The sequence below is a fragment of the Emys orbicularis genome, chromosome 1 (assembly GCF_028017835.1).
Source record: "Emys orbicularis isolate rEmyOrb1 chromosome 1, rEmyOrb1.hap1, whole genome shotgun sequence".
NCBI lineage: Eukaryota > Metazoa > Chordata > Testudines > Emydidae > Emys > Emys orbicularis.
The window spans coordinates 139,031,890-139,046,136 of NC_088683.1; the positions used below are offsets into that span (position 1 = coordinate 139,031,890).

The following is a 14,247-nucleotide window of genomic DNA, read 5'->3' on the forward strand; positions in this document are numbered from 1 at the left end:
TCTGTGTTAGTTATAGACAAGTCAATTGGCCAATGAGGGCCTGATTCTGCACATGCTGAAGTCAATGGCAAAACTCCCATTGACATGAATGTGAGCAGTCCCAAGTCCTAAATGAGTGAAGTACTTGGAGCTAAGAGACTTAGCGGGTATAACTATTTTGGCCGAGCCCACTAGCAGAGACTCAGCTTAAGCTGCCAGAGGAGTTCTTTTGAATACACAGCTATATGACTATATTAGCTAAGCCAATAGAAGCATGCTTTTGTCAGCGTCGCTGTGTCTACATAGGTGGTGGTGGTAAGGTTTGCCGGTGCAGCTATGTTGGCTGGAGGGTTGCTGATCTTTCCCCCACACTCCTTGCTGTCATAGCTACACCAGCAAAACTTTGTAGTGTAGACCAGGTTGCAATCTACTGCATTTGTTTGTGATTTAATTTAGTAGTGCTTTTGAAACTTTGTTTGCTTAAAACTGAGATTAGAGGTTTGCTGAGAGTACAGACAAACATTGAATTGTTTATGGTATTTATAAACCAGCAGCCAAACAAATGATAGTATATGCAGAAACATTTTCTTACAAAACTTTATATTTATTAGGCTTGTAAAGATTTTAGTGGTAATGTCTCTCCAACTCTTGTATAGGAATAACATAAAAGAAGGTATATTTAACAATATGAAGGTGCTACATTTCCAAGTGTTCGTATGGCTTTGGTAGTTCATAATCTGACAGCACAATATAGAAAGGTTTCCAGAACAGGAAAATTAAATGGGTTTGTGTCTTTTTTGTTGTGTTAGGAATTATAAAAAAGACCTGAGAGATATTTTAAAAGATTTTTTTCTGCCTCTTTTTAACCTTAAAATATTAGAAACATCAAGTTTGGTCTTTGCTGTTTCTTGCTGGAGGTCTCCAGGGCCGTCCCTAGCCATTTTGGTGCCCTACGCAGCCCCCTGCAGGGGGGGCTGTGTGAGGCCCCAGGCTTCTGCGCGGGGGGCTGGCCCCAGGCCTCCATGGAGCGGGGGGTCTGGGAAGCAGGGGGGAACCACCCCCTGGCCCCAGCCTGCTCCGCTCTGCTCCCCTGGCTCCCAGCCTTGGGGGGCAGGGGGAACTGCCCCTCAGCACTTGCTGGGGGCACGGCTGGAAGCAAGCGGAACGAAGCAGGCTGGGGCTGGGTCACTCTACTTACCACACAGTGAGTGCAGGCTCGACCCCTGCAGCAGTCCTCAGGAGAATGGGGGCGGGGCTGGGGCAGAGCAGGGGCGGGGGAAGAGGCGGAGCAGGGGCTGGAGCAGCACGCAGCTGCGCGGAGCAGCACGCAGCTGTGCAGGTTACCAAAAATGTGGTGCGCCAAATTTCCTGGTGCTCTACGCAGCTGCGTACTTTGTGTATGGATAAGGATGGCCCTGGAGGTCTCATTGGAAGATGAAGGACCTGGAATGGGAGTTTTCTCAGCCTTTAATTGAAGGGCCAGGAAGTTGAATCATTAACAAAGAGAGTTTTCCTCCCAACTGTTTACCTAATGTTGGAGTGAAATAGAGGTTAACAAAAACAAATCAAGGGTTTTTAAACGTTTGACCAAAAACCCTGTCTAATTGCTCAGGTTTCATTTCCTTGGTTCTTGTTAGCTCATAATTCTACTAGTTCTCTGGTCATCCAGGAAAAAAACAAGTTTTAAACAAAATAACAACAGAAATATCCTTTTCATGTGTTCCTTATACATCATAAAGGGAGAAAAAGACACAAACTCAACTATTTTCTCCTTTGTTGCTCATCTTTAATAGAAATATGTTAATACATCAAACTCAGTAGAAGACAACTTATATACACAGGATCTGCCACTAACTTATCTGTCTATTTTGTAATAATGGTTATTCCTGACAGAGACAATTAGAAAAACTTCATTTCATCACAAGATGCTGATAGGTTTTCCTTCTCCTTTAGGATTTGATGAAATATTTAACTTTACCTTTTCATATAGATTAACTTCCTACCTTTAATGGGTTCTTCCCACCATAGGCGCCGACTTCTGCTCGCGCCAGTGGGTGCTTGACCCCTGTCTGGCCCAAGCCCTGCCCCGACTCCACCACTGCCCCGCCCCATCCCTGCCACCATTCCAACCCCTTCCCCAAAGTCCCCACCCCAACTGTGCCCCCTCCCTGCCCCTATTCCGACTCCTTCCCCAAATTCCTGCCCCAGCCCCACCTCTTCCCCGCCTCCTCCCCTGAGCGTGCTGAGGTTGGGCGGGGGGGTGGGGGGGGAAGGGGACAGGAAGGGGAGCTTGGCTGCCGGTGGGTGCAGAGCACCCACTATTTTTTCCCCGGGGGTGCTCCAGCCCCGGAGCACCCACGGAGTCAGCGCCTATGCCTCCCACTGACATCAGTGTATTCTGGGTCAGGCTCAAAATGAATTGGAAGAGATATTAACAATGACAAAGACATGTCTGTAGCCAATCCTGTGATAAACTATCTAAAGGTTTGTTAACTAGGAAAGAGAAAAAAGAGAGTTATTTAAAGTTTGAAGTGACCAAACATTTACATACAAATGAGTTACAATCTAAATCCTAAGAGTGACAGAGTTGTAGTGATCTGTGAATTCAAAATGTCTTTCTCTGTTTTCAGTTTAGTGTCTCTGGCCCTATGAGAATTCAAACAGCAAAGAGATGGACAATTTTCCTGTCTTTCTTTTATTTCCTTCATTCTGCCTTCAAGACCATTGGACGAGCTTCCTTGCATGTAACATTTCGATGGTTCAATAGGGCCATTCACCATTCCCTTGTATTGCAATATTCCTGGATGGCCCATCTGATTCTGATAGTTCTTCAGGATGGGCAGCGTGGGAGGGGGAACACTCTTCCCATAGGAGTTCACAAGTTTAGGTCACACATTTTCAAAGTTATAAAGCAAAACGTACATATTTCCTTATAGCATGGAATACAGACATTACAAATAAGATTAATGCCTGCAGCGACTCACTAACATTCTATACAGTGTAAACATTAAATACATTTTTATAAGACTAACACCCAGCGGCGGCTCCAGGCACCAGTGCAGCAAGCATGTGCCTGGGGCGGCAAGCCGCGGGGGGTGCCCTGCCAGTCGCTGTGAGGGCGGCAGTCAGGCTGCCTTTGGCGGCTTGCCTGCAGGAGGTCCGCTGGTCCCGCGGCTTCGGCGGCAATTCGGCGGCGGGAACGCTGAAGCCGCGGGACCGGCGGACCACCCGTAGGCAAGCCGCCGAATCCGCAGGACCAGGGACCTCTCGCAGGTTCGCCACCGAAGGCAGCCTGCCTGCCGTGCTTGGGGTGGCAAAAAAGCTAGAGCCGCCCCTGCTAACACCTATTCTGAGCAACACTAACAAATGAGTGAACTAGTTTGGTCTCCAGCTAATGTCTGCAGCCTTGGCAAGAGCTGGCACCTGGACTGGCAGCATCACAGAGATAATGATCTTTTTTCTCTCCTCACCTTTGCAGGCATGTGCATGGGCAGCTCAACTCGACATATTGTCACCTTTGACGGGCTGGATTTTAAACTGACTGGCAATTGCTCCTACACCTTGTTTCAAGACAAAGAGCATGATATTGAAGTGATTCTCCACAATGGGGCATGCAGTTCAACACCAAAACTAAACTGTATGAATGCCATAGAAGTGAAGCACCATGGCAAATCAATACAGCTCTCTGGAGACATGACAGTAAGCCATGAGCAATGAAATAGCTGTACGATTCTCTGGTCAAATGACAATATTCCAGATTATGAGGACAGAGTTGTGCTCTCCTTGTTCAGTATTTATATTGCAGTGCCATTTTTTTCTATTTACAGTGTTTTATTTCTTATGCTGCTAAAATCTTTATCATTTTTGATTCCAGAATAAAGTCCCTGCCCATATGATGCACCGAATTTGCTTCTTTGCACTGCTCTGGCAATGCAAAGAGGATGGAATCTGGCACTCCCTGTCTGGATAGGGATTCTGGGGACAGGCAGGCAGGTGTAGCCAGAACATGCTGCACTCTGGTTCTTTTCAACTGGTGAATGGTCCCTTGTGGGTTATTGTCAACTGGTGCATGTTAGAGCAGCCCATGAGCTGCTCTAACCTGTGCAAGGGCTGCAACCAGAGAGAATCAGGGAGCCATAACTGGCTTCCTGACCTCTCGCGCAACAGCTGCATTGGGTGGATCTCAGCCCTAGCAGATAATCTGCCCCAATGTGTCTAACATTCACTTTATAGACAAACAGGTGTTAATTTAATAGTTGTGGATGTTACTGTTCAAAGCTTTAATACAATTTTAGGGAACTCAGACATACAAGTATTGACTAACATACAAGGCAGAGCTAACTAGATCTAGTCACACCCTTGCATAACAACATAATATATGAACAGTAGACTATAGAAAGGTTCAGGGTCTGCTCCAAGTCAGATGCAATTACATAGGTTACCTCATACCACAGCTAAATCAATGTCTGCAATGCCATATATGTTTTGTAGTCTTCTATCACCATCAGGTTCTTTCATTGTTGCCCATAGCTTCTTGTCAATGGATGGGATGACTTTTGTGGCCATACAAAACTTCTTCAGTAAATAGAGGAGAACTATTTGTTCCAAATTAAAGGCTAATTATGATGAAATTAGGATATTTGGATCTGATCCACTAAGGTGCTGTATGGCCTCAACTCTCACTGGAATTTGAGGGTGCTTAACATCCGCAGAAGGCATTGAATCCTTACAGGATCGGACCGTTAGCCAGTAAATACATATGTGATGCTGCAAATGGGAAAGTGTTGACTCACAAAAAAGGAGCACACAATCCATTTCATGCATTTCTACACTCAGAGCAGAGATTCTGCTTGCAGCTTGAACCGGTCTCTATATTATTTGTATTCTCTTGGCTTTAATCAACTCAGTTGGATCTTCAGTCCCTTATGAAGTTAAAATGTGTTTAGGAATATCTAGACTCTATAAACTTTAATTTATTTTGGTTGGTTGGTAGAACTGATGGAGTATTCTCACCCTCTTGAAACAGGTTGCTGTTAATGGAGAAATGACTACTGTTCCTTATATAGATGATTACTTTAAAGTCACCATCTATGGAGCAATAATGCATGAGATCAGGTTCTCCCAGCTCGGACATACTTTCACATTCACGCCAAGAAACAATGAATTTATCCTTCATCTTATCCCAAGGAGCTTTTCTTCACAAACATATGGCCTTTGTGGTAAGTTTTTTCAGTGTTTTGAGTTAAATAGGTGTTAACAAAAACCAGCAAAACACATAGAGTTTTAAACAGTCAGACTAAAAATCCCTTCCTAGTCTGCACTGCACACTAAATCTGGGCTCTGACTCAGGTTTGTGCCACAGCCACACACAAGTCAGGCTGACTCGGGTTACCAAGCACTCGGGTCCTGGGTCCTAGGACTCTGCTGAGGGGTGGGGGGAAAAGGGGTCAGAACCTGAGTCCCGCTGTGACTTGGGTCCAAGCCCTGTCATTTTGTAGTGTGGTCACAGGTCAAGCCACAGACCCAAGTCAGAGGGTCCGTGTAGTGCAGTATGGATGCATTAGCCTGGCTGTGAGACCTGGGTCCAGCAATTGTAAATATAGGTTTAAAATCCAATGTGGAGGCTCAAGTCTGGAAACACTGAGTCCACAAGCCCGGGTGCCACAGACCTGGTCTTAGTGTGCACTGTAGATGTACCCTTGATGGCTCAGCTTTCATTCTCTTGTGATGCCATAATCTCACTGGTTCTCCAGGCAGCCATAGAATACCAAATAACAAAACCAGGATTTCTAACCTAATAAACAAGTAAAAAACATCCTAAGATTTTTAGGCCTATATAGATCATAAAGAAGCAATAAGGAGCAAAACTCATTCTTCCTCCCCTTGCAGCTCAACTTTTGAGTCTGAAGGAGCTCTGTTTGCCTTGTCTCTGTTTGCTCAAAATTGTTTGACTGCTGATGGTTTTTAAACCTTCTTTTTTCTCACTCACCTAGGGGTTTGTGACCAAAACAATGGCAATGACTTCATGCTAAGTAACGGCTCTGTCACATCTGACAGCAGCACATTTATTCAAGAATGGACTGTGAAAGAACCAGGCGAAATCTGTGAAATCAAGAGAGATGACAGATGCACCGAACATGTCACTGCCAAGTGCAACATTCTGCGCTCACCTCAGTTTGCACAATGCCATGGAATGATCTCTCCAGACTCGTTCTATTCTGCATGTGAAAAAAACAGCTGCTATGAGGATGAAATCTGTGAGGTCATAGCTTCCTACGCTCACATTTGCAGAACAAGTGGGATTTGCGTCGTTTGGAGATCACCGGAGTTTTGTGGTAATGGTTTCATTATACACTAAAATTGATGCAGAAACTAACACAGTGAATTACTCAGTACCACTACTCCCATTGTCTCCGATTTGTCTGCATAGTGTGACTATCTTAATCCTATGTCATAGGACAGAAGTGCCAGTTTAAATTTCCAGTGTAAGTAATGTTCCATGTTAGATAATTACTTTAACGTGCAGCCTAATTTAAATTTATTCCTCACTATCCATTCAACCGCTAGGTATGGAAAAAGGTGCATCGGTAAAATACATACACCTGTTAATTGTGCAGGGCAGAGGGTAGCAGACAGGGACAGCTGAAGATACGTAGGGCCTACGAAGACCATGCAGAAGGGGAATATTACTATATGAGAGTGTACAATTGTTCAGACCCCCCACCCCCCGACCTTCCATACCAAATATGAATCTGAGACCTTGTCTGTACTGGGAATCGGCCCTCATTCCAGTAATTGATGGCAGCTGCAGATGTAGCTGCATCAGTACAGAACCTACGTGAAGATAAGGAAAGTTACAATATGCACCAATGGTACTTACCCCTGCTTCTCATTAGGACACACTCCATTGGTGCAAATCATGGCTTTCCTTGCCTATCCTTGGATTCTGCACTGCTGACCATCAATTGCTGGTACCAGGGCAAATTCCCTGTGTAGACCAAGCATATGGCTTTCAGTGTGTGAGAAAACAGGCTATTGGTTGGTAGCCTGCGGCAGAGAAGTTCAGAAACACCCACTATATGCGTCACATTCCCCTCCCAGAGCAGTGCCAGTTACGCTGCAAATTACTGACCAAGTCAGTAATAAATTGCTCTGCATGCTCTGTGATCCCCATTGTGCATGTGTTGGAGGGGAAGAGGTCACAGATGGGCAGCCATTGATTGTGGGGCGGGGGAGAATATGGCAAGGGTGTTAGCCGTGCAGATGACCAGAGATATGTAGAGAGATGAAAGATGTGTGTCTGGCCTGGGATCAATAGGTTTCTTATATCTTTACTCATCCACCAATTCTCATCCGCTTGCATGAATTTCTACCTATGATCGCTATTCATACTGATAGACCTACCACAGAGGAAGACATCACATGCACTAAACAGTTGCATTGCACATGTGCTCAGCGATATGCTGATGGGCACTACGTGTGAACCTCAACAAATAAAGATATGTGACTATTGGGGCTGCTGATGCCATGTATTGTCCCCATGGATATTCTTGCCTTCTGTGCAAGGTTCGCTGTACTAGGATGTGCAGATTAGGCACTGGCTCTCTCAATCTTTTTGGTTTACAGCCCTCTGTTTATGATGGATATGAACATGGGCCACCTTCCCTCCATGTATTCCCTTATGCAATGCCCTGGCATGGTCACCATGTCCCAGTCATTCTTGTTCTCTCTGTCTGCCTCCCTCTTTATTATCTTTTCCCCTTCTCTTCTCTCTCTCTTTTTTTCTCCCCCTTTTCTGTGCATTTTCTATATGGTTTCCCCCAGTTTTTATACTTTTGCCCTTTATCTTGATTTTTCCTTCCCATTCCATATTTACTCTCCATCCCACAGGTTGAGAACCAACCCCCTAAGGACTTGCTGTAACAAAAGTGCTGTCCGTCAAATATCCACATTGCACAGCACTATAAGAGGCATCACTGGGATTGTTTTTCTTCATGTTTAAGGCCCAAATTGAGTGGAGCGTTGAAGAAAAAAAGAGGAAGGTGAATTTGGCCTGATTCTTGAGTTAATGTCTTACATCTCTTTCAAAGCAAGTTTTGGAGAACAATATTGATACAGATAAATCTTTTAAGAAACAACACACTCCAAACATTCTATATGGCATATAATCCTAGAAAATGGAGAGAGAACATAACCTGTCATTGCTTAGATTTAGGACTTCAACCAGACTTTCCAAATCGCAACATCAAGGTAGAATGCTAAAGAGGCTTCTTAATAACCTCTCTGCATTCCTCAAATTCCCAGTTTATGATGCACTGCAGCAGGACGACACCCAGTTTAACTACTAGTTACATAAAACAGTCATTGGTGTCTCAACAATGGCATCTTCTTCTTCTTCTTCCTTTTTTCTTTTCTTTTCTCTTTTTTTTTTTTGAAAGCAGGTGCATGTGTATAGCTGCCAAAAATAAAATTGTTGATTGCTGGGACATTGTGCAGAATACATTAACAACTCAATAGACAGCATAGCTTAATCATTATATAACATTACAAACCTGTAAACAATGGCATTGCACTAGATAAGATTTTTTTCAGTGAATCCAGGCTATTTATACAGGGCTAAATTAGACACCAGCCCATATTGGGGCAATGCAGAATGGCAACACTTCAGCAGCACAAGTCTTCCCTGAGCTCCCAGCTGGGCAGGGTGAATATGTCTGCTTGCAACATCCCTTAAGGGGGTGTAGCATGCTCTCCATTCCATGCCAGCCCGGCACCAGTGGTCAATTCAGTAGGGGGGCAGAGCCATGCTCCAACTTCCTTCTCCCTCTCCCTGCCCTCTTCGGGATATGGGGGCACTGGTAGGAAACAGTTCTTGTGTTCATGGGAATGCATGGACTAGAACTGTAGCTGACCCTGGTATGGGAATGCAAAGACTCCTTGTACACTCCCCACACTTAGCACAGCTGCTCTTAAGCAGCCCACCATCTAGCCCACAGTAAGCTGTACTAGCTGTATAACTTCAGGGCACAGAACATGTATACCTTTAACGTGCTTACACATTTTGTTAGGTACTTGCTGAAGAGTGCTGTAGAATTAGTATATGGTTTAATGCAAAGATCATGGAGACTTTCATCATCTTTGGGTGGCAGGGAAGCTTAGTTATCTGAAAATCTGATTGCTTATACATCTGTTGACCTAGCCCAGTGTTTCCCAAACTTGGGACGCCGCCTGTGTAGGGAAAGCCCCTGGTGGGCCGGGCCGGTTTGCTTACCTGCCACATCCGCAGGTCCGGCCGATCGTGGCTCCCACTGGCCGCGGTTCGCTGCTCCAGGCCAATGGGAGCTGCTGGAAGCGGTGCGGGCCGAGGAATGTACTGGCCGCCGCTTCCAGCAGTTCCCATTGGCCTGGAGCAGCGAACCTCGGCCAGTGGGAGCTGCGATCGGCCGGACCTGCGGACGTGGCAGGTAAACAAACCGGCCCGGCCCACCAGGGGCTTTCCCTACACAAGCGGCGTCCCAAGTTTGGGAAACACTGACCTAGCCTATGAGCATTCAGGTTGCAAATGATCAATATTATAAGAAGTGTATCTTACACAGTAGCAGTGCTTTTACTTAGGAAAAGTTAGTCATCTGTGAATAGGATCTGTCTGTAAGCAAAGTTGTGTCTTATAAAAATCTTAGGCTGGCTAGTTATTTCCAGGGAAGGGCTTGAACCAGTACTGCAGGTCTGAATGTCCATGAGCTCTGTGAATGTTTCAGTCCAGATTGCTTATTCTGGATCCATCTTCCATTGGATCCAGGTCTGGAAAAGGACTGTGACACTGTGGGCTTCAGAAGTATAAACTGGTCCCCTTCCTCAGCTTCACCTCTAGTTCCCTCCACTTGCCCTGGAACCAACACCACCCTTGCTGCCTTTTGGGAAGGGACCCCAGGCTTCCATTTCCCCCTACATTGAACTCTTCAGGGTTATAAGCAGGCCTCCTCTGGGTGCTACCAGATCTGTCCCACCCCCAGATTCCCACAGGGGGTTTCTAGTGTAAAAGTTGTTCTCATGACATTTTTACAATTTTGGTTGAAATCCAAATCTATATTGTAATTGGGCTAAAAATCCAAAGTTCTTGTTGTGTATTTGGCTGTCTTTGGGTCTGGACAGCTCTCTGTCACCCCATTTTTTGTTATCCCCCAAGCTGTACATATGTAAGTGATATCTGAAGGCACCTCGCATGGTGGGTATTAAATACTTGTTTCTAAGTGCAAGCCCATCTACTCTTCTCCAGTTCTCAGAGATGGAGTGTAATCTGTAATACAGCAATGGAGAAATAAAGAACCACCAAACCCTAAAATAATGGTCCAGTTTGGCGGCCATTGAGGACTGAAAAGGGAAGGAATCAGCACAGCAAGGTTTCTGGCAGTGGTTTCAGTGGATATGTTTGCTGTGAGATATTTACTTTTGGAAACACTGCAAAGATAGTACCATTGTTGGATTGTCTTGCACATCTAGTAATAAATAACTTGCAAGTAGGGATATTTGAAAAAAAGTCAAATTAAATTTTTCTGTTGAAAAATGGGGTTTTGTCAGAATTGAAATTTTTCCAGAGGAAAAGTGGTTTTGGCAGAATTTTCTATCAGAAAAATTGAAATGAAATATTTTGCTTTGGGTCGGCATTAATCTTTGTGTCCTCCTGAATCACCGCAATGCCTCTGGGAGTTGAAATTCTGGATTCCGCATGTCCCTATTTTCTTTTATGGACCCTACTCTCCATGATCACTCTCTGTGGCTGAGCCACCACGGCATGTCATTGGACTCCCACAGAAAGAGGCCACAGTGTATCATGAGAGACTTCCCCATAGGGGTGAATGGGGATATGAGGAGCTTAGAACTACAACTCCAATGAGGCATTGTGGTGGCTCGGGAGAATGCAGAGACTACTGTCATGTAGACCTGAAACAAAATGTTTCATTTCAGCTGAAAACTTTTCCACTTTTCTACATGTCTGAATCAAATTTTTTCTGAACTTTTTGTTCCATAGAATGTTTTGATATTTCTACATTTCATCCCAATTTAGGATGAAAACAAATGTCAAAATAGTGAAGTTTCCTGCAGGATTGAAATTCCATTTTTTTAAAATCATCCCTGCTTTCAAGGACAAAAAAGGACAGATTATAAATGCCCTCACTCGATATCAAGTGTCTTCACTTGGAATCCTTGCAGGGTATATCATGTGTACGATAGTAACACAGTCTATTTTATCTATTATCTATCAATCTCTATTTATACCCTGCTCATTACTGCAGTATCTCAGCATGTAACAGAAAGAATGATCACTTCAACGTAAAGATCCACATCTGTTTCTGATTATTTTCCTGCGTTCCCTTGAGGAAGTTGGGGATTTGTTGTTGTTGTTCCTTCTCCTGCATCTTCTGTCTTCATTCTCTTCCTTGCTTTAATTTGGCTGCATCACTATGGTAGATGTTATTAATTATTATTATTATTTATTATTTGTATTAGTGTGGTTCCTCAGAGCCCTACTCACAGACCAACACCCAATTGTGCTAGACACTGTACAGTCACAGAACAAAACAATGGTCCTGGAGAGTGAACCTATTTCTTTTATGACATCAGTGCTAATTGTGATTTTCTGTTGCAATTTAATTCAGCAGTTGCAAGCAAGAGAAGCTGGCAAGCACTTGGGAACTGCAAGGCACACAGTAGTGATTCACAGTTCTGTTTGGCAATATCACTGTAACGTTGGGGGGAAACCCTTTTTTTAGAATAAGTGCTGGTGACAAGTGCTGCATTGATAGCCCTGGATCGTTTAATATACATGGAACAGATACAGCACGGGCAGCCACTTCCCTATAAAAGTGACCTATAAAAGGTGACTCAGTCTTTACTTAGTGGGGCCATTCCCAGGGGTTTGCTCTTTCTCTGCCCCACCCATCTCTAATATTTGGTTGCCTTCTTGGAAAGGGACAAATATGTGGCCTGAGCCCCTCACCTTTAAAGTCTTTGGGGGCTGGCCACTCCTCAGCTGGTCCTATACTCCTTTTGACTCGAGAAAGAAGGATGGTCTAATGGATAGGATGCTGGACTGCTCAGAGCACAGTTCAGTTTATTGTAAGTGGACAGGTTGTCTTATTCTTGGTCTCCTGGAACCTTACCTTGAACCCCTCTATCTCATCTCTGCACTGCTGTCTGATTGTTTGATCCCATGTTCTTCCTCTAGCTGTTAAGATATACCATTGTACAGTTCCAAATTCCTGTTCATCGTATCAAATGGGCTTTCCTCACTTTGGCTCAAAGCTGCACCAAGATTCATATGGCCAGGTGGCTGCATGCTGACACATGGGCTCCTTTGGGGGTCATTATTCTGCTGTTGCAAACACCGGAGATGAGTGAAGCTGGAGACACTGCAAGCAGGGTGGGACCACGAATATTGAGCAGAGGGATATGAAGGTAGATCACTCTCAGTCAGAGGTCAGAGCACAGGTAGATGACAAGATAGTACACAGGAATGGGTGCCCAGTGGGCTTTATGGGAAGGGACTGGAGAACTGTATCTAATTTGTTGTGGGTGCCTGTGGCATTAACTTTGTGGTAGCAACACACGTTAAAAGCAACCTCCTGGTCTGCCCTATAACTCAGAGTGTGATGGATACCTCTGTGTGGCACTGATAGAGATGTCTGAATGCATACTGTGTTTCAAGAGAAAAAACAGGGTTGAGCATGAGGTATAAACATGAACTGAAGACAAGGCCTATGATTCAAGAGACCAGGTTTCAGTTCCTGGCTCACTGGTCTTCTGTGTGATCTTGGGAAGTCAGGTAATCTATCCGGTGTCTCGGTTCCCCATCTCTAAAATCGGGATAATACTCCTTTACCATCACAGGGATGTTGTGCGGACAGACTCTATTACTGATTGTGAGGCACTCTGATACAGTAGTGACCAGGGTCCTACAAATACACAAAGAGAACGAGGGAAGGAAGATAGTCCCACTCCTCCCTTCTTATGGCCATGCTCACAGGGAAGGTCTTTGGAGGAGGGGCAGGAGTTCCCAGTCTGCCTTTGTCTGGCTGTAGTCCACTGGTTTCCATATGGAACGAGAAGTATTTCCAAATTTAGATGTATGGGATTATTTTACTACAGAAATCATCTGAGATCCTTGCATCTCTATTTGGTCTGCCAGGGCAGATGTTTTCCCTTAGATCCTGCTGTCATTTCAGCCCTGTCCACTGAGTTTCATTCAAGGGGGAAAGTCATGTTTTTTTTCCAAATTCTTGGAAGATTTTTAAGAATCAGACTTGCTCTAGGTAACATTTTGACATGACTAATGTTAAACCCTTCCTTAACAGCTCTCTTTTACCCTTCAGGTTTACAGCAAGCCAAGACCAGTTTAAGGGAGGAATTAAAGCAATTTCATTGATGCTGGAGGAAGTTTAATATGATACCTATTTTTATTCTTGTTTGCCTGATACTTCTGCCCTTGACAGCACAAGCCTTCTTTCTAGTTCATGATTCAGGGTTACTTTGGAGCTTAGTCACTGTGTGAGTAGGAGATGGGGCTGCTGGAGATAAGGTGCCTGAGCTGTGCATAAAAGCTGGGAGAACACAAGGTGGGGTGGGGTGCTCTACTTATCTGCGCTGTCCCACTTCAACTAGCTGGCATGGAAAGGGCTGGTCAGAGCACCACCTTCACTGCTCTCCATCCCCTAAGGGTTTTCTAGTGCCAGTCTCTTTGACAGACGTCTCAACCAGAAGTGCAAGGACAAAGATTGCACCTGGCTAGTGTGCAAAGGGTTTGAGGGGGAAGGAGGTAAGCTATTTGCTCCCTTTTCCCTATTTTGTGCACTACTAAGCAGTGGTCCCAGTCTAGCCAAAATAAAATCTACTTGGTTGTAACTAAGCGTATCAGACTCAAACTTACTACTGCGATACAGCTGCAAGGATTTGCAGCCCCTCTGCAATGTGATATTTACTGGTCATTGAAATATTGATGAGCTCATGCTGTTGGAGAGGCCCATCAGAAAATAAGCAAAGCAAAGTGTAATATTTTTGTTTATGAAAGAGAATGTGGACTTATCCTAGCACTACAAAATACCCAGGTTCACAAATTCATAGAGATGATCCCATCATCTCTGCTCCATCATTGAACTGGCTTTCACTGAATAATAACTAAGGGCCCCGATTGGTAACTAAGGGTGAGGTCCTGAGAACCCTACTGATTACAATGGAAGATGAAGAAGCAATGGGCTTAAATTCCAGTAAGGG

The 14,247-nt window shown here is 44.6% G+C and overlaps 1 protein-coding gene across 1 annotated transcript in view; it reads left to right on the plus strand.

The window, feature by feature from the left end:
• VWF (von Willebrand factor) overlaps positions 1–14,247 on the plus strand; it is a 241,098-nt gene that overhangs the window by 171,014 nt on the left and 55,837 nt on the right. The window contains exons 34-36 of the mRNA XM_065410272.1: positions 3,458–3,678; positions 5,006–5,198; positions 5,973–6,314. Of these exons, the coding sequence (XP_065266344.1) occupies positions 3,458–3,678; positions 5,006–5,198; positions 5,973–6,314 (756 nt within the window). The remainder of the gene's footprint in view (positions 1–3,457; positions 3,679–5,005; positions 5,199–5,972; positions 6,315–14,247) is intronic.